At 38.5% G+C, this 26,173-nt stretch overlaps 1 protein-coding gene across 1 annotated transcript in view; it reads right to left on the reverse strand.

The window, feature by feature from the left end:
- Positions 1-891: 891 nt before the first annotated feature.
- LOC126249619 (uncharacterized) overlaps positions 892-26,173 on the reverse strand; it is an 84,960-nt gene continuing 59,678 nt past the window's right edge. The window contains exon 18 of the mRNA XM_049951288.1: positions 892-1,762. Within this exon, the coding sequence (XP_049807245.1) occupies positions 1,734-1,762 (29 nt within the window). The 3' untranslated portion in view covers positions 892-1,733. The remainder of the gene's footprint in view (positions 1,763-26,173) is intronic.

The following is a 26,173-nucleotide window of genomic DNA, read 5'->3' on the forward strand; positions in this document are numbered from 1 at the left end:
TTGTGAATGGGGTCCTGTTGTCTTGGAACACAGCATCACCCCTGGAGAACAAACACTGTACCATGGAATGGACTGATCAGTCAAAATGGTCACGTAATCCTTGGCAGTAATGTGACCTTGAATAGTAACCATAGGGTCCAAGGAATACCATGACATGGCTGCCAAAATCATCACCAATACCCTCCCATGTTTCACTCCTGGGACATAAACTCGACCAAAAGTTGGAAACAGTGTGAAACAAGACTCATTCGATCAAACAACTTTCTTCCATAGTCCAGGTTTTATGGCTTCAGCACGATGTTTTCCTATAACTGGTATTTGTGTCACAGATGAGTTGTTTTGGAGTTCCAGCTCGCCTTGAAAGTCCCTAGTTATTGAGTTCCCTTCATGTTTTTTGTGTGCTGACAGTTCTGCAATGACTTTTGCACTTGTCATCCTTTTATTTTTCCATCACAAGCCTCTTAAATAGCCATCCACTATGTTTTACCTGTGTTGCGACTAAGTGGATGATTTTTTTCCACTTCCACCATGACTCAGCAGTGAAGTTTTTACAAGTACTATATAAGACCATACACCAAATTTTAATTTCAAAACAAAACAGGCAGCCAATTCACAGCACACACTAACACAGGTCCGACATCTATTGTGGTCCACATCTGAGATACCCACTCCAGCATTAGACCAAACATTATATACCGTCGGTCTGGGTTTTCCATAACTGCCTGTCATTAGACTTAGAATATGCCCCAGTACAAAATTATAATTTCTATATTCTTAATGCTAGCTAAAATCTGCTTACATATGAAGCTGCAGGCTTTTGTGATGATTAATTTGTGACGATGTATGATGGACGGTTGCCAAATAATTATAAAATTTATGATCAGCAAGATGCACAATTTTATTGAATTTATTAATAATGTTTGAAATTTATTACTAACAAAATGTGGTACATCATTCTTAAGGGAAATTACCTCCCCATTCTGTTAGTACAATGAGTTTTCACATAACTGTAATAGAGTTTAAATTATGGGTTACTAACTACAAAAGCATTAATTGTCTAGAAGTAACTTAATTACTCATGTAAGACATACATCTTAAACTACTGTGTAGTATGGGGGACTGCATCCTAAAACATGCTGCATTTCTATTATGTGTAGCTACCTTGTCTAATTAATTAAACTACTGTGTAGTATGGGAAACTGCATCCTAAAAAATGCTACATTGCTATTATGTGTAGATACCTTGTCTGATTAACTAAACAGACTTTGATAAAATTTATTTTATCACTAAAATATGATATGCTAACAAAATTGGGTACATCAGCTGATGCACCTCAGTAAGGTTTTTTATCTGACACCTTGTTACTGTATTATTGATTGCTTAAATGGTTGTAATTTCACAATTTTTGTCTTATGATTTTAGTCATCCTGATATGTTATAGTTTACATGGAAATGACACACATTTGTAATGAAAAAGTTCATCTTTTTCTGTATCTCCTATGATTGCTGTGATACAAACAGACAACTCAGATGCTTTGAAAACTAACATAACCTGTGCTCAGGTGACCAAGACAAAAGAATATCCAGTCATGCTAAAGTCTGACTGTTCCATAAGACCACCTGTTGATTTTTTTACATGAAGATAATGAGATTAAATTAAAATAATAGTACAGACAATGTATTACACACTTCAAGGCTCAAAATACTAAGCACTACGAGGAAAGGGTTCCATATTAACCAGAATGTGAGCGGAAAGCAGCACCTGAAACAAATGCTGAAATTGTTATAGAGCACTGAACTGTATGTCTAAAAGAGTTAAATGGATAATATAGACATTGAAAATACAAATGATGAAGATGTAAAGTAAACAAAACACTGTATACTTGAGGTGCTGAGTGGCTGATAGGCACATAAAATTGAAAATGTTATATTATCCATGTTGGATCTTGTGAACACCACAGTCATTAATAATAGTTGGTGGATGATGCAACCAGCCACATATAGTTCTGATATGTTCCTGAGCTTTCAGATAATATCCTTCTCATACATAATACACATACACTTACATAGCTATAGTGTCCAGCCAACTGCAGCTCACCTGGCATACGAGATTGTATTGGTTGGAGTGTACAAGGGCAGAAAGGATGTGAGGAAAAAGGAGGTGGGAGTGAGCTCCCTCTGACACAGGCAGAGGGCATTGCATATGGTGAACAATAACATAAGAGTGTGGACGAAGGAGGGTGGGAGGAGGCAGAACAGAGGAATTGGGAGACTTAAGGGTCGAGGTAACAGTGAAACAGGGGCTAGTGAAGATTGAGACCAGGAGGATTGCAGTTCTAATCGATGTGTTATATAGGCAATTTCCATCTCCATAGTTCAGAGAAGCTGGTTTTGGAGGAAGGGGGGAATCCAGTGACAGCTCACCATCTCACCCACCAGAGCCACATTTTTATTCTATGCTCTTGCTGAATCTCTGTCTCAGATTTCAACTTCCCTTCTCTCTAACCCTCCTTTTTCCTCCCCACCACTTTTCTCCCTTCACCCACTCTACCTAATACAATCCCACACTGCAGCCTAATTTCATAGCTGGTACAATGTAGTCAGTTGTGAAAATTAACCAGGCATGTGTAGGAGTGTTTTATATATACTAGAGCTCTGAGGAATGACACTGGCTGAAAGCTCAGGAGAAATGTTCCATCTCATTTGTATGCCTATTGACCACTCAAGTGCCTCATCTATATGTTGAGTTGTTACTTTTATTCCTTCCATTATTTATATTCCACCAAGGACTTCCCATTGCCATATATATAGAAAATACAGTAGCCCAAGAATACAATCCCCAAGACATTAACAAGTAAGAAACAGGTAGCAACACCACATGTGAAGCAATATAGGTTTATTCCCTGGACACTGGCAGAAATTAAAGATACCAAACTTACTGTCCTAGACATTAACAAATTCTTCATCAATACATGAACTGAGCTAAGATGACTGTATAAACTTCCATTTTTAGCATATTTCCAAATGGAAACTGTTATAATTATTCAATAATAAAAACTACTCATATAGCAGAGGTGGTGTTACTTGTCAAGTATTGAACTCTTAAGTAATCGAGTGGCGAATTTTGGGGTTGGTGCAGGTAGTGGAGGCTATGGGGCTGCAACCTCTCTCCCACCCCACAACCCCAAAGTACAGCTGTTTCTTCTTAATCTCCTCAAAGAAAAAGAAAGATTCTTTGCAACATAGCTTTCAGGCTTAACAGTCTTAAGAATTTTCTCAGTTTTGTAGTCAGTCTAGTCATACTTGCAGTACTGAACTGGTCGAAAACATCTTTTGATTAAACCCTGTTCATTGTAAGTTTAATACAAATGTAAATATTACACACTCAAAACTTCCACTTTCATGTTCAAATGTGGTGTTTATTTGCTAATGAAGTTAAATTAAGCCTATGGTGTTAATTATTCATTCAATTGCTGATGTTGTCAGGAGTGGTACTTGACCAGAAATTTTACTGACATGTACTGATCAAAACTAGTGTACCAGGGCTCGTAACACCAATAATCAATAGGTTAATGTATAATTCATATAAGTTCTCTGCTGACATTGTACGCTAGTGTATCTGCATAGTTGAGGTCTTTGGTTGTATAAAGCTGTAATAATTATGTTAATTATGTTGGCATTTTAAGAAATTATGTTGTAACTATATCTCTGGTTTTATATAGAGTCCTCCATGAACATAATAATTTGTGAAAACTCTGCATATTTTACTGGTCCACAAGTAGGGAAGCTAAATGTAAAAATCTGCAGTAAGGCCCCACTGCTATGGAAGTATTGTGATGGGACAGGGAAAGATGGACTTCATGCACAAGGCTCTTGATTCCTTTGTGGTGAGTGGATAGTTTGAGTTTAGACTGTGTTACTGAGTGGTCAGTGGCAGCCTTGGTCAGCTATTCTGGCATAAATTGAGGCAAGAAGAGCTTTAAAGCATGTAAATTAGCCTCAGATTAAATGTAAAGTGGCCTTGCAACCATGGTATCATTATTGGCTCTGTTTGGTTAAATTTACAATGCCAAGAAGAGCTATATCAGGGCATGGCTACTATCAAGAAACATGGTTGCTTTTTCATCAATTTTATAGCCACTGTAATTTGCCACAAGTGCTACCACCTTTAGCAGAATTGTTATCTAAATATGTACATACAATGGACCATGTATTATGTATTGAATAATAACTTTTTGTGGAAACTCTAAATGATGTGTGCACATCTGTGATTGTGCCAGTCACATTCCTACACAGGGTCCTTTCCAAGGGAATTAATTCTGAGTATCCTGCTTTTATTAAACTGATTATTTTGGCAGTGAAATATTTTGCAGTTTCATTAACTCTGTGGAGTATGAAGTTTCGTTAGTTTTCTGTGCAGTAGCAAATGATTTACTCCACATAATTTTCCATATTAAAGTTTTCCAAATTGTGTTCCCAAAGAAAGATTTTCATTAATTAAGAAGCTAGCATTAAAATAATCAATAACAAAAATACAAAGTGCTTACAGCTGTTTCTAAGTAAATGTTATAAAAAGACAGCAGTATTATTTCACTTTGAACAGGTTTGAAACTTGTAATTGTTTTAAAGTAATTTTTCAAGTTGGGTAGTCAATTACAAAGCCAGTTTCACTTGGAGTCCAATGAGAGACTGGTTGCTAGGTCCCTTGTTAACTGTTGAACTAATTTCGCATTATTCATTATTTCTAAAGCTGTTACTAAAGGTAGCTATCATTTTCTTAATTTTGTGTTTTATCATTTACAACTGATGATGGTTCTTCAAACCATACCAGTTTAAGGGATGCCATAAGCTACTTATGTGATAAGTGAAAGTAAAGGCTCTTTCTGAGCAAGTGCAGCAACTAGTACAATCATTTACTCTGCACCAAAACTTTTCCCATAAATAATAGCTGAACTGGCCATTTGTATAGAGTAACTTCTTGCACAAATTTTAGAAGTCCATAGTAATCAGTACTGTTTCAAAATCATGATTTTTTGTGATAGTTAATTAAAATAATAGTAGTTCTTGCTGTTGCCAGGCAGACTTTGTTAGTAAGTTCTTATGTCCTCCTGTATTTGTTCATTATACTGCACAGGATTTTTTGCCAATAGCAAGTGTTATTGTGAGACAGTTTGTATTGCTGCACTTATATTACAGATTACTTTCATATTGGTAGGATATCAGTTCAAAACACATTTGCTTTGCTGTTGTCATTGTTTCAAAAACTTCGCAATTATGGAGTTACAGTCCAGTTTCTTGTCACTAGGTACAGTCACGGTCAGGCTAAAACCCTTCACAGAAAGTTAACATTATCAGCAATTGCCAGTTGGGTAGTGATTACCAACTGGGTAAGGGCCGGTAGTGTTACAAGCTCTTTGCAGGCTGTACTAACTTTACAATGAACCCCTCTGCACAGTAATATTTGAAATAAAAATTACATGGTTAAAAGTTAAAAACTGATTAGCAAAAAAACTTGAAGACTTTTAATGCTTTAGTTTCTCAAAGTTTCATTCAGAGTAACTTCACAAAAAAATACCTAATAGGTGAGTAGGACCAATTTTAAGTAATGCAACAACACCTCGTGGACATGTGCTGGGATCATTGGCCAATCGTTGAATATGAATTTGTTTACATAAATATTCAACTAAGGATAAACAGAGTATACAGTCTGCTCCAACTGAGCTGCTGCTAGCTCCATAGTTCTCCTCAACATATACTGGCAAAAGTTGTTAGTCTTCATGATATCTTTTTTCTACAACTGGCTTAACTTTTCTGAGTCTGAGCTCAAGTCTCGCAGGCAGACATTTTAATTTATTAATTCTTTACTACCACCTCTATTTGCAGCAAATTTTGCACAGCATTCACATATGCTCCTGAATGAACCTGTAACATTACAGCATTGTACAATAAATAGTTCATGATATGACACCTATGGGTATGGGTGAGTGCCCTAGAGGTTTGGGCTCATCATGTTAATTTAATTTCATTTATTGTATGAAAATGCAAATGAATATATATATAGTGAGTTTTCACAAAAATTTGTTACTCTTGTGTGCGTTTTCTACCACAGCACCTAATCAGTACATGGCACATGAGTTGGCAGTAATGCACACGAGTAAAAATATTACTCCACCTCATCTCAGGTCAAGTGCAGCAGCTATTATCTTGTTTCTAAGCTACCCACTCAACAAATGGGCTCAACGGTGACAGACTTATTTCACTGTGCTTTTATTAAAGCACTAAATGTACTGTTAAGTCCTTTCTGATTCTTACTGTGAGGCAACTAGTCTGTAGTATTTAAAATATTTAGTTAATTGGTCATTCTTTCTTTTGTGGTTGTTGCTTAACATGTTGGCTGCCATGAGGTCAGCACCGGTCATAGCAGAGCCTTACGCCTGGTGCAGTCACAGCAGAGCCTCATGCTGGCACTGTGGCCTGGTCTAGCCTGGTGGTGAAACATCCGTCACTATGTGAGTCGCAGCCAATATGTCAAATATTTTGTTTCCCATCTACAGGATTCTATTACTAGCGCAGTCTGCAAGTAGAACAAATATAGATTTGGACTAGCCGTATTTCCCTTTTATTTCAAATACATTCTCAGTGTATGAAATTTGTGTACACAAATATTCTACATCAGTATTCCTGGTATATTTTAAGCAACTTGTCTGCAACCACAGTCGGTGGCATTAAATGTCACCTGTTTTGTTGCAGGCAGCATTATTCCACCAAGGGGTATTTACTGTTTTCATCATCAATTTTTTGTGGGTTTAGTAGAGTTATATTCCAGAATTTAGCACAACACCACATGTTTTCACTGTTAATATATGACTATTTTTGTTCTGAATGCTTCTTGGTATTTCATTTGCTTGTGTATGAACGTTACCAATGTAGATTCATTTGAGTTTAGAAAAAATGTATTTTTTCTATTTCTTTTTAAATACTTGTGTGTGCACAGTAACTGTTCCTGTGTCATCTTGGGAAACATTGTCAAAGAGCATTGAATCTGTTTGACTTACCTGTGAGTCTACTATTAATAAACATTCTTTCATTTCAACATATAGAACCATAATTTATCTTATAAAAATTATAAAATCCAAACCAGGCACTGTTGGCAGTGCCCTCAGACATTACATTTTTCATTTTCTGTTTATATTTACTGTTTACGTGAGTAATTACATCGGCATTTTCAGTATTGCAGATTCCAAAAACAAAAAATGGAAAAAAAGAGAGCAACCTTCTTTGCTTAATTTTTTGCAAGGCAAAAGGTAAAATAGTAATATGGTGGAGACTGAATCACTCAAGAATAGTGGTGGTGGTTGTGGAGGTGATCACAGTACTTCCTTTTTGGTAGCAGATAGCTGTGTTACTGTGATGAGTAATAGTGTATGAACCTAGTTCAAGTTCCTGTGGTACTAATGATAGTGGGAAAAGTGAGGACTGCATTGTGTCCTCAAAATTTAATTATAAGTGAAAATGCCACTGTGCTACTGAAAAAAAAAAAAGCTTTGCAACAAGTTCAAATTACTCTGAGTTGCTGAAATTTATATCGAAGCCGATTTCCCATCAAGTAGTGTGTTAAGTGAAAAGTTTTCCAGAAATGTTCAATGTGCATGGTTCAGAAAGTCTCCCTGGCTGGCATACTCTAGAGTAGAAAATGCAGTATACTTCAAATTCTGTGTATTGTTTGCTGTGCATTACATTGGCCATCCATCTTCACAGCCTGTGGACTACTTGGTGCAACAAGGATTCAGCAAATGGAACTGTGCCTTACAGTATTTTAATAACCATGATGTGCTAGAGCATCATAAAAATCCATTTTTACATACACCAAAATATACAAGAAACAAAACTCTGTGGATACTTTATTGGAACAAAATAAAATTAAAAAGCCTAAAGAGAACGAAGAGAAACTGAAACCCATAACACAAACAATAATACGAGGTGGAATGCAAAATTTTTGGGACTGGTGCTGTCATCTCGAAAGTAGGAGTAGTAGATCTTTGCACCGCTAGGTGGCGAGAGCTGCATATCTGATGAATCAGTGTGCGGAGTGGCATTCAGCTGGGAGGACATGTTGTGTGTCCACAGTGATTTCTGTAATACTCTGTGTTTGGTGTGTGGTGATTTTACGAGGGATCTACAAACAGAACAGTGCGTGTGTATCAAATTCTGTGCAAATCTCGGGACTTGCAATGATTGAACAACTGTTTGGTGGACAGAGCATGAGCCGTACAATCATCAGTGGAAGAGCCTGGGCTCTCCAAGATCCAAAAAAGTGAGACAGGTGAAGAGCAAAGTGAACAGCATGATCATCGTTTTCTTTGATACCAAGGGAATTGTGCACAAAGAATTCATCCCACCCTACCAAACAGTGAATTCCACGTACTACTGTGACATTTTGTGATGGCTCCATGAAAACGTGCGGCGAGGATGGCCCGAATTTTAGCATCAAGAGAACTGGCTGTTGCATCATGTCAACACACCCTGTCATCATGTCCTTGCTCACCAGGACCTTTTTGGCAAAAAACAACATGGTGGTTGTACCCCACCCACTGTACTCACCATATTTGGCACCTTGCGACTTCGTGCTATTCCCAAAACTGAAATTCAAGTTGAAAGGCCGTCAATTCGACACTCTAGAGAGGATTCAAGAAGCATCACTGGCAGTGATAAACACCCTCAAAGAACAGGACTTCCAGAAAACGTTTGGCCAGTGGCAGAAGTGCTGGAACCGGTGTGTACGTGCGGACGGGAACTACTTCGAGAGTGGTGGTGACCATTAGTCCAAAGGTAAGGTTTTTAAGAGATGGCAGGACCAGTCCCGAAAATTTTGGATAGCACCTCGTTTGGCATTATGTGGGCATAGGGATCAAGGGCAAATTGGTTTGGATAATTTACTCTCAAAGAAGGAAGGAAGTTTCAAAGCTCTTTATGAACTGCAGAGAAAAATGCAATCAATATAAGTTCTGTGATACAAAAAGAAATATTTGAAACCTGTGGTTTTCTCCTACGAACAAACATTTTAGAACTATTAAAAAAAAAAAGAAAGCTAAATATCTCTCAGTCCTAATTGATGAGACAACTGGTGTCACATCTATTGAGCAAATTTCTAATGTCTTTATATTTTAGCTATTTTAACGATGAGCAGATGAAGATGTCTGAACATTTTTCTTTGTATTTTGTTCTTATTACTTCAACTGCACCAAAAACTCCTCAGGCAATTTTGAAAACTTTGAAAGATATGAGTCTGGATTTCAGATAGCTTAGAGGGCAAGATTATAATGGCAATCACAATGTGAATGGAAGAGTATACCAGCATGTATTGCTCAATTACAACCTCAAGCTATTTTGTACACTGTATGTGGCACTGTTTAAATCTTGCAATATCAGAATCTTGCCAAGTTCAAGACATCAGAAACTGTTTCAGAATCACTGACAGAACATACTTGTTTCTTAACATAGCAAAGAGGAAGACATTTCATCAAAGAAAATTGATGACTTTTTCAGTGAATCAAAAAAACTGCATTTAAAGAAACTATGTGCAACAATATGGGTAGAGAGGCATGTCTCTATAATGATTTTTGTAAAATTTCTGGAGGCCGTACACAAATGTTTGGATGACTTTAGCCATTGGACTTACCATGACTTGCTGAATGGTGCCATCGAATTAGTCAACCCTGTTCACAAACAGAAATGTTTTGTTTCCCTTTTTGTAAGTCAATTCATTTTTAGCAACAGCATTTAAGTACATACTTACAGAAAGATGATTTGAATTTGGCTGTCACAGTAAACCATTCTCAAATGCTTCAAGAGCAGTTGTTGGACATTAGAAAAAATGTACATCATTTTGAGAAACGTTTTTATAAAGCAAGAGCAAAGTGTAAAAAACGCAAGATGCCAGTCATTATTCCAAGGACAAATAAATGGCGAGTTGATTGGTGCAACTCGTATATTGCTGATCCCAAAGTGTATCATGGTATTTCTTTCTTTCTTCAATTTTTGGATGGCATGATTTCAGAAATAAGGAGTAGGTTTTTAGCCCAGAAAAATAGTCTGCCTTCATTTTACTGTTTGGCGAGTCTCAGGAAACACATGATTTTGAAACATTGTAAAATTTTTTGAGGATGATGATCTTGACAATTGTGCCTTCATCAGCTTTGAAGAAGCACGTGGTGGATATTTGCTATGGAAAAGACAAATGAGGCAATTTCCAGTAACTAAATCAATGATTACTGAATGTTAAACAGATGTGAAAAAGAGATATTTCCCAACATACAAGAGCTGCTTAGAATAGTTGCAGTGATCCCTGTGATACAGCAACAACACCAGAGTGGAGATAAAGTGCATTACGAAGACTGAAGATGTATTTGAGGAATAAAACAGGGAAAACAGACTTACCACTTTGGCACTTACGAATATACTTCTTAATGTGCACACACACACACACACACACACACACACACACACACACACACACACACACACACACACACACACACACACACAGAGAGAGAGAGAGAGAGAGAGAGACAGAGAGAGAGAGAGATAAAGTGTTCAATATGTTAGCAAATTATAAGACAAAATTCGTTTAATGTCAATTTACCTGGTGTTTCAAAATCAATATCATGGTTTTAAGCCTTTGTGGTATTTATTACATTCAACTTTCAATTATAAATAACACATCAAATGAAAGAGTAACTCAAAGAGTTTTGTTTTTATACCTTTGTGCAAGCTCTAAAGAGTACAGACTATGGTTTATGTGCCAGCTTTGCAAATGAAAAGTTCTTCCATGAAAGTTTTTCTGGATCATGTCATCTTTAGTTATTTATCAGCTTTTCACATAAGTGGAAATGCGAGCACACACAGTGTGCACATCTGGGGGCCAGCAAATCCCCACAGGATGTAACAGTTGAAAAAAGGCCCCTAAATTGAATGCTTTTTGTGCCATATCCTGGTGGAAAGTTTATGGGCCATTCTTTTTCAGTAAAGCAACTGTAACTTGTGTTTCTTATCTTGATGTGCTGGAGCTATGGCTGTTTCTTCACTGAAGGAGCTGAACCACATGATTTTATTTGGTAGCAAGATGGTGTACCCCCTCACTGGCACAATTCACAATTCACAAGGAACCCCTTGAGTCCAAAATCACAAGTTGAATCTTTGCTACGGCTTATTTCAAAGTGATGTGTTAACAGTTATGACAGAAAAAATATTAGCTGCTAATGACTCATCATGTGCGTCAGGAGGGCAACAGAAGATGAGTGTCTGGGAGGTGCAGATTTCAACCTTCTACAGGATATATGTATTACAATTCACAAAATTGATATTATCAACATTCAGGAAATGTTCAAAACAAACAATTAACTTATACTATGAACACTGAATGATAAATGGCACATCACAGTGACCACAATGGTTCGCACCATCAAGATTGAAGGCGAACTCCTTGGTAGTTACAAACCATGCAGGAGGTTCGGCTAGGTATCCATTCTTAATGAATGCATATAGAAACACATTGGTGTAACAGGGTGAGGAGAACTAATGGAACATGATGGCATGCAAACAAATGCAAGAAAGTATTGTCATGGAGCTTATTTTGTAAATGGTTATTCTTTAAGTTGTAGCTGCAAATAGCGCAATAACATGTTTTACAAGGGGGGGGGGGGGGGGGACCTTCAAAAGGCTGAACTTGCCCAGTGGACACAGACACTAGTTTTTTATAGCACGTGTGCCTTGCCCTCACTTGAATATCTGCAGTTTCTCTTATGCACTACACAGTCATATTCCTGTGTACTTATTCAAAATCTGTTCATAATTTTTTTAATTACTACACTGCAGATGATCTTCCATTTATGTAATTATGTGTAGTACCTGCTCCTTGAACAACAATTGTTCTTTAATATGTTTCACTGGAGGCAGGGTCTGTGGCTCCCTGTCCAACAAGGATGATGAACTAGATGGCTAGACACATGTTTCAATATCACTTTCACTTGTTAAGCATGTATCATCATCATTATACTTATGCACATTTGCCACACAGTCGAGCATGTACAATACCACACATTCCACTGACTCATCTTGCAGATATGGTAATATTTCATCTGCCACCTCTTTCTCCTTGGGTCCCTTTCTGATGAAATTTCAACTTTGGCAACTGATGATGTAGATACAATGTAATGTTTGCTTTGTTCATCATTGCCATTGCTCTGCTTTGAATCAACACCACACTGTAGCACTGTAGACAGTTACTTGTTGACTAAGCAGTTCAACTACGCTCTGCAATGTCATGCTGTGCTCACCATTTGATACCTCCAGTACCACCTCCTATTGCCAATAGCAGCCAATATTGTGGTTGCATGGTACACAATATGTGCCGTGTCAAATACCGCAAACATCATTGGCCTTTTGCAACTTCACACTCAATGGGTTCCTTGTCAGTACGCAGCATGCAATTGGTTAAACAATGATGTCCCTGATTACTGGATTGGCAGCAAGGGGCTAGATAATAGAACTTCTTTTGCACAGCCTCCATGTTCAGCTGATCTGATATCATGCGAGTTTTATCTTTGGGGTTCATAAACAATTATTTGTATGTGCCTCTGCTACCAGCTGAACTATCTGACTTAAGAAATGGGACTGAAGCAGTTATTGCAAGGAGTGGTGGAAGGGGCAAGCTGAGGCAGCCACAATGAAGCACTGCCAATTAAGAACTCTATGGCAGGACAGGCAAGGGGATGCTAATGAGTGGAGGTGGGTGTAGGACTTACTAATCAAGAGTTGGGAAAAACTGTCCTTTTGACTCAATATTGGCCATGTGATGAATGGTCCTCACATTGAACATTCGTAAGAAAAACTGTTTGCATTGTTCTTTCATTTGATGTATTATTTATAATTCTAAGTTGAATGTAATAAATGCTACAAAACCTTAAAACCCAAATATTCATTTTGGAACATCTAATATTTTGTTTTGACATTTAATAACAAACTGTGATACCATTTTCTACACCTTTATTATTTTTTTACATTTAAAATATCACTTAGATCAGATGGCTTAAGCACTTATCATAAAATATTAAGAAAATATCTCCATTTACTCTGGAGAATTGGAGACGTCACCAAAATACAAACATTTTTATGATCTCGACCAGTGTGGCCAACAACTGCTGGATGGTCATTGGTGCATATTGACATTCTGTAATACATTACCAAAACACGTCCCATGGGTACTCTATGGGATTTAAGTCGAGGTAACAGCCCAGTCCATTTGCCGAATATGCTATTGCTTCAAGAGCTCTTCCGCCTGCACTGTTTGATTTGGTCAGGCATTGTTATCCATAAAAATTATGTCAGGACTGAAAGCACTCTTCAACAGATGTACATGTGGAAGTACTACAATGTCACAATAACACCAACTGGTGAGTAAACTATGTTCAGAGATTTGGAGGTTGGTATGCCCATGCAACATTACACTTCTCCACACCATAGCACCTGAAGCGCCAAACAATCATGGTCAACAATGTTTCTGGGTGTATAAATGTTGATACCTCTTGCCATATGATGGCATGTCCAGCACTGTTGAGCATGAACATTTTTGGGGTCCAGGTGTTGTGGTGTGCGGATGCATAATGTGTTGCAAGCATGTACTTACATCCAAATCTTTGAACACATTGCACTCGCCAATCAATGTTATTGTGACATTGTACTATTTCCCCACGTGCATCTTTTCAAGGGTGCATTTGTCCTTGACTTCATTTTTATGGATGACAATGGGTGACCACACTGAACACTACTATTGGAGGAGCTCTTGAAAGCATATTTGGCAAATGGATTGGCCTGCTTGTTCCCTTGAGTTAAACCCCACAAAGCACATGTGGGACACATAGGGGAGACATACTACAGCCCTTCAACATGCATGAATGACCATCCAGAAGTTGTCACCTGTGCTAGTGGAGGAATGGAGTACTCCACCACAAGAGCTCATTACCAACCTTGTGGCCAGCAAGGGAGATGAGGTACTGGCAGAAGCTGTAAGGACGGGGCGTGAGTCGTGCTTGGGTAGCTCAGTTGGTAGAGCACTTGCCCGCAAAAGGCAAAGGTCCTGAGTTCGAGTCTCAGTCCGGCACACAGTTTTAATCTGCTAGGAAGTTTCTTAGCTTCTATATTATCCTCTAGCAGTGCTTCCTACAATCCAAATTTCATTGAGCTATATTACTTAGCAGTGACACATCATCCCAGAACTATTTTCATGCTTAAGTTTTGCACACCAGTGTGTTTTCAACATATGAATCTGTTCTTGAGCAAAATCGCTGCATTTTTTCTACAGGCACATACATCATGCAATCTTGCGAATATTAACAAAATGAATTGTTGTGTCATAAATGAAAATAAACAAAAAAATGTAAAAGATGACACAGAATATTAGAAATTACATCATCCTTGCAAAATTAAATACAGTATGTAGCTGTTACTATTGTGGTATTCAGTCCAAAGACTTGTTTGACACAGCTCTCTATGCTACTCTATCCTGTGCAAGCCTCTTCATCTCTGTATAACCACAGCAACCTGCATCCTTCTGAACTTGCTTTCTGTATTTTTTTCTTGGTCTCTCTCTATAATTTTTATCACCAGACTTCCCACATGTACTAAACTTGTGATCCCTTCATGTCTCAGAATGTGCCCTATCAACAAATCACTTCTCTTAATCAAGTTGGGCCATAAATTTCTTTTCTCCCCAATTCTATTCTGTACCTCCTCATTAGTTACATGATCTATCCATCTAATCTATGTGAGGAAAGATGCAAAACTAGATTTACGTTCCTGTAGCCAGAATATTCAGGATTTTGTTACTTGTGAGCAATGTGTAGTTCATAAAGAAGGAAGTCTTATGTGTCAACAAACTCAAACCATTACTCATAAACTTTAGAGAAATGAAATGAAGCTGCTGGTCAACTGAGTGACAAAACTACTACACATGTATGTGCTCCCATTACAAAGGATATCTACACTGAGAGTTCCACCTTGAAATTGTTTCGTTCCAAGGGAACAAAAGTCAGCCTCCCAGTTTTCATGTGACTAGGTACGCACATTTCTATTAATCTCAAATTACTATTGCCAATTGGTATTTATTTCAATATTGCACACCAAGGAATGGTGTTAAATATCCAGGCATTGATCAATATGGCATGATGGCAATTGACTAGTGACTGCTGATCAAGATAATGATGCCTTGGATGATATGTTGAAATGATAATGATCTGGAAAGGAGTGGTTTCAATCCCTTAAAAGCCACAAGTGCCACCAGTGCTTCCAGGCTTCAATATGTCCGACGGTTCCAGATGTGCTGGTTTCAAGATGTACCATGTTGTTGTTGTGGTCTTCAGTCCTGAGACTGGTTTGATGCAGCTCTCCATGCTACTCTATCCTGTGCAAGCTTCTTCATCTCCCAGTACCTACTGCAACCTACATCCTTCTGAATCTGTTTAGTGTATTCATCTCTTGGTCTCCCTCTACGATTTTTACACTCCACGCTGCCCTCCAATACTAAATTGATGATCCCTTGATGCCTCAGAACATGTCCTACCAACCTTCCCTTCTTCTAGTCAAGTTGTGCCACAAACTTCTCTTCTCCCCAATCCTCTTTAACACCTCCTCATTAGTTATGTGATCTACCCACCTTATCTTCAGCATTCTTCTGTAGCACCACATTTCGAAAGCTTCTATTCTCTTCTTGTCTAAACTATTTATCATCCATGTTTCACTTCCATACATGGCTACACTCCATACAAATACTTTCAGAAACGACTTCCTGACACTTAAATCTATACTCGATGTTAACAAATTTCTCTTCTTCAGAAACGCTTTCCTTCCCATTGCCAGTCTACATTTTATATCCTCTCTACTTTGACCATCATCAGTTATTTTGCTCCCCAAATAGCAAAACTCCTTTACTACTTTAAGTGTCTCATTTCCTAATCTAATACCCTCAGCATCACCCGACTTAATTCAACTACATTGCATTATCCTTGTTTTGCTTTTGTTGATGTTCATCGTATATCATCCTTTCCAGACACTATCCATTCCATTCAACTGCTCTTCCAAGTTCTTTGCTGTCTCTGACAGAATTACAATGTCATCGGCAAACCTCAAAGTTTTTATTTCTTCTCCATGGATTTTAATACCTACTCCGAATTTTTCTTTTGTTTCCTTCACTGCTTGCTCAATATACAGATTGAATAACATCAGGGAGAGGCTACAACCATGTCTCACTCCCTTCCCAACCACTGCTTCCCTTTCATGACCCTCAACTCTTATAACTGCCATTTGGTTTCTATACAAATTGTAAATAGCCTTTTGCTCCCTATATTTTACCCCTGCCACCTTCAGAATTTGAAAGAGAGTATTCCAGTCAACATTGTCAAAAGCTTTCTCTAAGTCTACAAATGCTAGAAATGTAGGTTTGCCTTTCCTTAATCTAGCTTCTAAGATAAGTCGTAGGGTCAGTATTGCCTCACGTGTTCCAATATTTCTACGGAATCCAAACTGATCTTCCCCTAGGTCGGCTTCTACTAGTTTTTCCATTCATCTGTAAAGAATTCGCATTAGTATTTTGCAGCCGTGACTTATTAAACTGATAGTTCGGTAATTTTCACATCTGTCAATGCCTGCTTTCTTTGGGATTGGAATTATTATATTCTCCTTGAAGTCTGAGGGTATTTCGCCCATCTCATACATCTTGCTCACCAGATGGTAGAGTTTTGTCAGGACTGGCTCTCCCAAGGCCGTCAGTAGTTCTAATGGAATGTTGTCTAGTCCCGGGGCCTTGTTTCGACTCAGGTCTTTCAGTGCTCTGTCAAACTCTTCACGCAGTATCATATCTCCCATTTCATCTTCATCTACATCCTCTTCCATTTCCATAATATTGTCCTCAAGTATATCGCCCTTGTATAGACCCCCTATATACTCCTTCCACCTTTGTGCTTTCCCTTCTTTGCTTAGAACTGGGTTTCCATCTGAGCTCTTAATATTCATACAAGTGGTTCTCTTTTCGCCAAAGGTCTCTTTAACTTTCCTGTAGGCAGTATCTACCTTACCCCCAGTGAGATAAGCCTCTACATCCTTACATTTATCCTCTAGCCATCCCTGCTTAGCCATTTTGCACTTCCTGTCGATCCCATTTTTGAGACGTTTGTATTCCTTTTTGCCTGCTTCATGTACTGCATTTTTATATTTTCTCCTTTCATCAATTAAATTCAATATTTCTTCTGTTACCCAAGGATTTCTACTAGCCCTCTTCTTTTTACCTACTTGATCCTCTGCTGCCTTCACTACTTCATCCTTCAAAGCTACCCATTCTTCTTCTAATGTATTTCCCCCATTCCTGCCATTTGTCCCCTTACGCTCTCCCTGAAACTCTGTACAACCTCTGGTTTAGTCAGTTTATCCAGATCCCATCTCCTTAAATTCCCACCTTTTTGCAGTTTCTTCAGTTTTAATCTACAGTTCATAACCAATAGATTGTGGTCAGAGTCCACATCTGCCCCTGGAAATGTCTTACAATTTAAAACCTGGTTCCTAAATCTCTGTCTTATCATTATATAATCTATCTGAAATCTGTCAGTATCTCCAGGCTTCTTCCATGTATACAACCTTCTTTTATGATTCTTGAACCAAGTGTTAGCTATCATTAAGTTGTGCTCTGTGCAAAATTCTAACAGGTGGCTTCCTCTTTCATTTCTTACCCCCAATCCATATTCACCTACTACGTTTCCTTCTCTCCCTTTTCCTACTACCAAATTCCAGTCACCCATGACCATTAAATTTTCATCTCCCTTCACTATCTGAATAATTTCTTTTATTTCGTCATACATTTCTTCAATTTCTTCGTCATCTGCAGAGCTAGTTGGCATATAAACTTGTACTACTGTAGTATGTGTGGGTTTCGTGTCTACCTTGGCCACAATAATGCGTTCACTATGCTGTTTGTAGTAGCTTACCCGCATTCCTATTTTTTTATTCATTATTAAACCTACTCCTGCATTACCCCTATTTGACTTTGTATTTATAACCCTGTATGCGCCTGACCAAAAGATGTACCATAAAAAAAGTAAATAGTGGTTGTTAATGTCTTTTATCACTAGAGGATGGGTGGGATGCCTACTTCATGTGCAACTCGACAACTTTACTGAAGTGTTGGTTGTCCAATACCCATTGTAATGATGTGTTCTGTAGCCCTTGCAGTTTCTGTATCTTGCCTGAAGCAGTACAGGCCCACTTGGGACAAGCATACTCCAAAATGTTGTGATATTACTTGAGACAATCATTCACAGTTACTACACAATGTAACTGTAGAACACTATTAATAGGTGCATTCCACAAAACTTTCACTGCAGTGAAAATAAATTTGACCTACTTTACAGAATTGTGAGAAAATCCCCCATGACTGCTAGTGCCTCTGATGGTGCGCTCCTTCCAATTGGTGGCCCCCCTCAGGGAGGAGGGGGGCCTCATCCGCCTTAAAGTGATTGGTCATACCTCCTGAACTCCTGACAGAGGGAACAATTGGCAGTTTGGGAAGGCAACAATTCAGGCAATCACCCCTCCCTGAGCCTGACCTGTAACAGGGGGTACATGCAAACTCTACCTGTCAACGTAGGCCTGGGAACTGTGCATTACCCAGTCACCTCTTATGTGCAGTACAAATGGGCTGGCCTTCAGGAGTGCACAGGGAGGAAGAAGAAGCAAAGAGGAACCTCAAACACTGAAGTGGAGGAAGGATAGGAGAAGGAAAACAAAGAAAAGGATAAGAAAACAGTGGAGGGACTGTTCTGATGTCAAGCTACTGAAAATTCAGAACACATTCTAAAAAATATCCCAGACATGTTCCCCAAGGGAGAGGAAAAAAGAATAGCAGGAGCATAGACATGCAGCATGGAAGAGAAAAGGTGCTGCAAAGGCTGGGGCTCCATGGACGTCATAGCCAAGCATGAACTCACCAAAGAGTGGTGAGCCCCCTGAAGGTATAGTCGGCTCATGGGTCTATGTAAATTCAGATTTGGTACCAATCTGTTTGTAAATTGTTAAAATGAGCACTTTTTCCCTGAAATGCAGTTAAACTGAAATTTTACTGTATTTTAAAGTAAATTAGATGTTAATACTGATGTTAAGAGTGACTAAAAATTGGAAGTACTTGTTCCACTGGTCATTGTGTTTATGTGATACTAAATGCTGTAGAATTTTGTTCAGCTAGTGTGTTCAAAACATTTTGCTGTCCTCAGTTTGATTTCAGTTATTAGAAGAGGCTTACTGTTAAAGTAAAACTGCACTTTTGTATTGATCTTGACTCAAGTTATTAATAAATTAATAAGTGCCCAAATGTCAACCTTAACTCACTCAATCAGTTCTACCATTTTATCCTGTCCATTGAACCCCACACATTACATTGTAGCATAAAGGTATTTTCTTATTACTGATACTGTTGTCATGTTTCAGAATTCCTGGTAATGCAAGAGATTCAGTTTATTTGAGATGAGAAGAGTTAATTTATGAATTACAACAATGGAAGTTAAAGGTTAACAGCACTGTCTGTGAGCTGCTTCAACAAATAAGTCAAATAGTCACTTGCTGGAGGTGTGACAAATTAAAGTGCCCCATGAGGTACGTTCAACTGCTGCTGCAATTAATGCTGGATTTGAGGAAATTACAAAGGCCCTACTGAGTGAAGATACTTGGGTGCCTAATCAAATACAGAGGATGCAGGCCCGTTTTAATCACTACCTATATAGAATGAATGATTTGGTGGGTGTGGACAAGGAACAGGCACATACTTTAGTACCATATAGTAACATTAATCAAGAATGGTTCCAGGCCAGTAATAGAAGATTAAGGTTCATAGATGGGGAAGTTAATTTGAGGGATCACAATAGTGAGGCAGGGTGAATGATCCCCGATACTCTGTTTGTGAAAATGCAGAACTTGTTACAGGAAATTTTAAATGAATGTTCCCATTTTTCATTGAATTCAGTTGATCACATGGTGTATTTTTTATTCACTTTACAATGGAGCTTCAGAATAGAGCACAGACCATGGACATGAGTGACTTGGGTCCTTCGAGATACATTGCTGTTCAAGCAAAGGATAATTTGCGTAATGATTTTTTGCATAGAAGAAAACAATACATGGAAACAGTTTAGGACTAGAATTTGCAGGTTAATTGCAGCCAGAGCTGTGCAAGATTTAATTTATTGTCACTATGGACATGAACAGATGACTCATGAGTCAGTACTAAATCATATGGAGTGAGTTAAAATGAGTATGGTAACCTCGGAACTGAAATACCAAAGAGCAGGTAATAAGTCATATTTTAGGGGGGTTGAAATCTGATAGTAGGCAGCATGCGATATTTTGTCAAATCCCCATTACATTGGTTCAATTACATGAAGTAGTGAGACAAATGCAGGCCACAGAATTTGTGGATTCCCTTAGAGACAGCCACTGTGTAAAAGGGAGAACTTGGGAGAGTGCTGAGTTAGAGGGGAGGCTGAAGGAGCAAGGCTTCAATAGAAAGGCGCAGCAGGGAAGCAGTGATTTATAAAGGCCAGTAGATAGGGGCTCACCTAAGATAATTCATTGGAAGTGTGGCAAACAGTGACATATAAGTGAATGCATGGGTAAGGTAAGCCAAGGACAAGAATTGTGACAGTTATGCCAAGGGGGAAACAAACTGATTAAAGGGATTCCACACTTGCCACTGGTATGTGCAGCATAGAATATGGAACCAGTCTGCATTCTGTTGGAATTAGGCAGTATTGTCTCAGCAGCCCATTATAAATCGTTTTTGCAGCATCAGGGAATGTGGAAGTGAGAAAGTTTGTAGCAGAGTGTGGACAATATCTGACTGCTGAGAAGTTAAAGGTAACTGAAAATTTAGTCACTGCCTGTATTTGGGGGGGGGGGGGGGGGGCTGATTTTAAAGTGGAGGTGGATCTGTTTACTGACTGGCCAGGACTGCACTTTAATTTCAAGTTTACATCATAAAGGTTCTTCTAGTTTTGCTGGCATGGGCAAGGAGGGACGATGATGGTGGCAGCTGATGTACTTAGTGTGGAGGTAGGTTGTGTGGAGTAGTCAGACTCGTTAGAGGTCCAGCATTCAGATGAGTTTATGAAAGGTTCAAAGAAAATGTAAGTTACTTTCAAACATGTACCCAACTTATACATTACAGTTGGTGGTTACTTCAATTTACCCTCAATATGCTGGCAAAAATACACATTTAAATCTGGATGTACACATAAAACATAACCAGAAATTGTGCTAAATGTATTCCCTGAAAATTATTTCCAGCAATTAGTTCATGCGCATACTCAAATAATAAATGGTTGAGAAAACAAACCTGTCCTCTTAGCAACAAATAATTCTGAGCTAGTAACGAGCATCAAAATGGACAAAGGGAATAGTGAACACACGGTTGTCATAGCAAGACTGAATACCCTAAATCCACCAAAAATAAATGAAAATTATATCTATTCAAAAAAGCAGCTAAACATTCGCTTGACACCTTCCTCAGAGACAATCTCCACTCCCTCCAAATTAACAATGTAAGTCTAGACCAGATGTGGTTTGAATTCAAAAAAATAATATCAACAGCAACTGAGAGATTTATACCAAATAAATTAACAAAACACAGAACTGGTTCCCTGTGGTATTCAAAAGAGGTCAGAACGCTGTTGCAGAAACACCAAAAGAAGCACACCAATTTTAAATGAATGCAAAATCCCCACAATTAGCTACCTTTTACAGAAGCTCGAAATGTAGTGCATACCTCGATGTGAGATGGTTATACCAGTTTCCACAATGAAACTGTCTCGAAACCTATACAAAAAACAGGTTCTGGCAGTATGTAAGGTATGCTACAGGCAAGGTACAATCAATGCCTTCACTGCACAATAGCAATGGTAATACTATCAATGACAGTGCTACTAAAGCAGGGGCACTAAACACAGTGTACTGAAATTCTTCCACCATAGAAGATGAAGTAAATATTCCAGAATTCAGGAACAGCTGCCAACATGAGTAACTTGGAAGTAGATATCCTTGGAGTACTGAAGCAACTTAAATCACTTGATAAAAGCAAATTTCCCAGTCCAGGTTGTATACCAGTTAGGTTCCTTTCAGAGTATGCTGATGCAAAAGCTACTTACTTAACAATCATAGACAACCGCTCGCTTGATGAAAGATCTGTACCAAAATTGCCCAGGTCACACCAACATTCAAGAAAGGCAATAGGAATAATTCACTAAATTACAGGCCCATGTCCTTAACGTTGATATGCAGAAGGATTTTGTGACATATGTTGTGTTTGAACATTATGAATAACCTTGAAGAGAACAGTCTATTGACACACAGCGAAAACGGATTTAGGAAACATCAATCTTGTGAAACACAACTAGTCTTTTACTCACATGAAGTGCTGAGTACTATTGGAAAGGGATTTCAAAGTGATTCCATATTTCTAGATTCCCAGAAGGCTTTTGACACCATACCTCACAAGAAACTTGTAATCAAATTGCGTGCTTATGGAATATTGTCTCAGTTAATGACTGGATTCATGATTTCCTGTCAGAGAAGCTGCAGCTTACAATAATAAATGAAAAGTCTTCAAGTAAAACAGAAATGATTTTCGGTGTTCCTCAAGCTCATAGAAAGAATATATTTTCTCCAACTCACTGAACACTCTTTAGGCGTAGGTGACTACCTTCTTATCCCCTTCCTGTTCCCACAGCAGAACTGTTCTTACCCCCAGACCAAATGCATTAGTTGGCAAAATGAATTCAATGCTGAAATCCGGTAGAGCCAATACCAGTGCTGGCTTTAATGCTTCTCATAAGACCACAAAGACCCTCTGCTGTTCCTTACCTATATAAATGATTCAGTAGACAATCTGAGCAGCTGTCTTATGCTGTTTGCAGATGATGTCGTATTTATTACCTATTAAAGACATCTGAAGATAACAACCAACTGCAAAATTATTTAAATAAGATATCTGTATGGTGGGAAAATTGGCAATTGACCCCAAATAATGAAAAGTGAAAGGTCATCACGTGGGTGCTAAAAGGACCCCATTCAACTTCAGTTACACAATAAATCAATCAAATCCAAAGGCTGTAAATTCAATGAAATACCTAGAAATTACATTTACAAACAACTTAAATAGGAAATAACATGCAGATAATGCTGTGAGGAAGGCGAACCAAAGACTACAATTTATTGGCAGAACACATAGAAGATGCAATAGATCTGCTTAAGAAACTGCCTATGCTACACTTGTCCATCCTCTTTTGGAGTACTGCTGCATGGTGTGTAGTCCTTGCCAGATAGGATTAATGCAGCACATCAAGAAAGTTCAAAGAAGAGTAGCACGTTTTGTACTATCAAGAAATGGAGGAGAATGTGTTATGGAAACACTACAGGATTTGGGTTGGAAACAATTAAAACAAAGGTGTTTCTCGCTGCAGTGGGATCTTCTCATGAAATTTCAATCACTAACTTTCTCCTCTGAATGTGAAAATATTTTGTTGACGCTGACCTGCATAGGGAGAAACAATCATCATAACAAAATAAGGGAAATCAGAGCTTGCATGGAAAGATATAGGTGTTCATTTTTTTGTGCACTGGTCAAGAGCGGAATAACAGAGAATTAGTGTGAAGTTGGTTCGATGAACCCTCTGCCCGGCCCTTAACCATGATTTGCAGAGCAGTCATGTAGGTGTAGATGTAGATGTAGATGTAGATGTAGAAGGCCATTCTGTAGAATTTCTAGATGTGTTAACCAATGAACTGGGGTTACTGGATTGTCACAGTATCAGATTGAATTAATAGATCAGATTCCAGTCAAGAAAATACCCTACAGATTGTCAGCACCAAAGATGGAGGTATTAAGGAAACACATGGAAAGGATGCTAGAACAGGGTTTAATTCGACCATTTAAGTCCCTATATGCTGCTCGCATCTTCTAGGTGCCTAAATCCAATGCCAAGTACCGTCCAGTAGTGGACTATTATGAATTAAACAAAATGGTGATATAGAGATTAGTGCCGCTACCGAATTTACACTTGTGTTTCAGATGGTTTAAGGGAGTGTGGTTATTTAGCACGTTAGATATCAACCAGGCTTATAATCAAATACCTTTAGAGGCGGCTTCAAAACCAATTACTGTGTTCATGAAGAACTGGAAATTACTTGAGTTTGGTTGTGTACCTTTGAGGCTAGCAACAGTTCTTTCCCAGCTCAAGGATGCTGTGTTTTCCAACATAAAAATTAATTATGTTTACCAATACTTGGATGATCTATAGTAGCAAGATTCATGAACATATACAGCACTTGCGGGAGGTGTTTGAGTGAGTAAGGAAGGCAGGACTAACAGTCAATCCTCAGAACATTGTTTTTGTATGTTCTTCTATGTACTTCCTGGGACATTTAGTTTCAGGGGAAGGAATTTGTATTGATACGAGGAGAGTGAAAGCCATCAATCAATTTGTAGGTATGGTCAATTTTTTAGGACATTTATTAGTGGCTTTGCAGAGAAATCAGGCCCCTTAACAAACTTCTTAAAAAAGCAAGTAAATTTCTGGGATAGGGCCTTCCCATGAATCTGTCTTTGTGGTCTTATGAGAGGCATTAAAGCCAGCACTGGTATTGGCTCTACCGGATTTCAGCATTGAATTCATTTTGCCAACTAATGCATTTGGTCTGGGGGTAAGAACAGTTCTGCTGTGGGAACAGGAAGGGGATAAGAAGGTAGTCACCTATGCCTAAAGAGTGTTCAATGAGTTGGAGAAAATATATTCTTTCTATGAGCTGGAGGCCCTAGCAGTTTGCTTGGTTCAGAGAAGCTTTCATAGTCTAGTGGACACCATTAGTTCATCTTGGAAACAATGAAGTCTTCAGCTGGGTGTTTGACAGACCAAGAAAAACTGATTGCACTGCCGGGTGGGCTACCATGATTTTAACTTTTAAGTTTGAAGTCAGTAATATATTGAATATTGTGGCAGATGGGCTGAGTCAAATGTTTGAGGGGAGTGAGAAGAATCAGTGAGATAATCAGCTGCTGGTAGATGGTTGTTTGAGGCCCCTGGTGACTTCAACCCTTACTCAGATTCCTCACTTATTGATTTTGTGACATTAGTGAGTTTCTGGGTCAGGAAAAAAATGCCTTTTTTAAAACTTAGAAATGAAAATGCATAAAACCCTACAATCTGAGAGACAAAGTGGTTGCTGTAAGGCATGCAGAAGTAGCGTTCAATATAGTTGTGTCCATGGAATTGGTTCCCTTAGTCAGATACAGGCACGAATCTCCTGTGGGAGGGCATTTAGGAGAGTGAAAGATGCATGAGAAAATCAGACAGCAATTTATTCAGCCATGAATGAATAACAAGATTCATAAGCAAATAGCAAGTTTTGAGGTGTGAGCTGTTAGTAAACCAGGACCAGGACAATAAGCAAAACCAGATATTTGGTGTCCAAGTAGTAGAAAGATCCTTTCAGCAAATGTACACCGATTTTATGGGCCCAGTGGCTAGTTCGAAGGCAGAGAACAGATTTATTCTAATTTATGTGGGTGCCTTTACTCAACTTGTCTGGTTGTTACCCACCAGGGTTGTGACAAATCAAGCAGTGATCCAAAATTTACAGGGAATTTTCAGCAAGTTTGGCTCTTTGTGGTCTGTAGTGACTGATAATGCTACCGCATTTACTGCACATCAATTTAAGGAATTTTGCCTTTGTATGGATGAATTTCATAGCCACCACTTCATTATCCAAACCCATTGTATGCAGTACACATTAATACACTACTGGCCATTAAAATTGCTACACCACAAAGATGACGTGTTACAGATGTGAAATTTAACCGACAGGAAGAAGATGCTGTGAAATGCAAATGATTAGCTTTTCAGAGCATTCACACAAGGTTGGCAACACCTACAACGTGCTGACATGAGGAAAGTTTCCAACCGATTTCTCATACACAAACAGCAGTTGACCGGCATTGCCTGGTGAAACGTTGTTGTGATGCCACGTGTAAGGAGGAGAAATGCGTACCATCATGTTTCTGACTTTGATAAATGTCAGTTTCTTTAGTAGA

The sequence above is a fragment of the Schistocerca nitens genome, chromosome 3, assembly GCF_023898315.1.
Source record: "Schistocerca nitens isolate TAMUIC-IGC-003100 chromosome 3, iqSchNite1.1, whole genome shotgun sequence".
NCBI lineage: Eukaryota > Metazoa > Arthropoda > Insecta > Orthoptera > Acrididae > Schistocerca > Schistocerca nitens.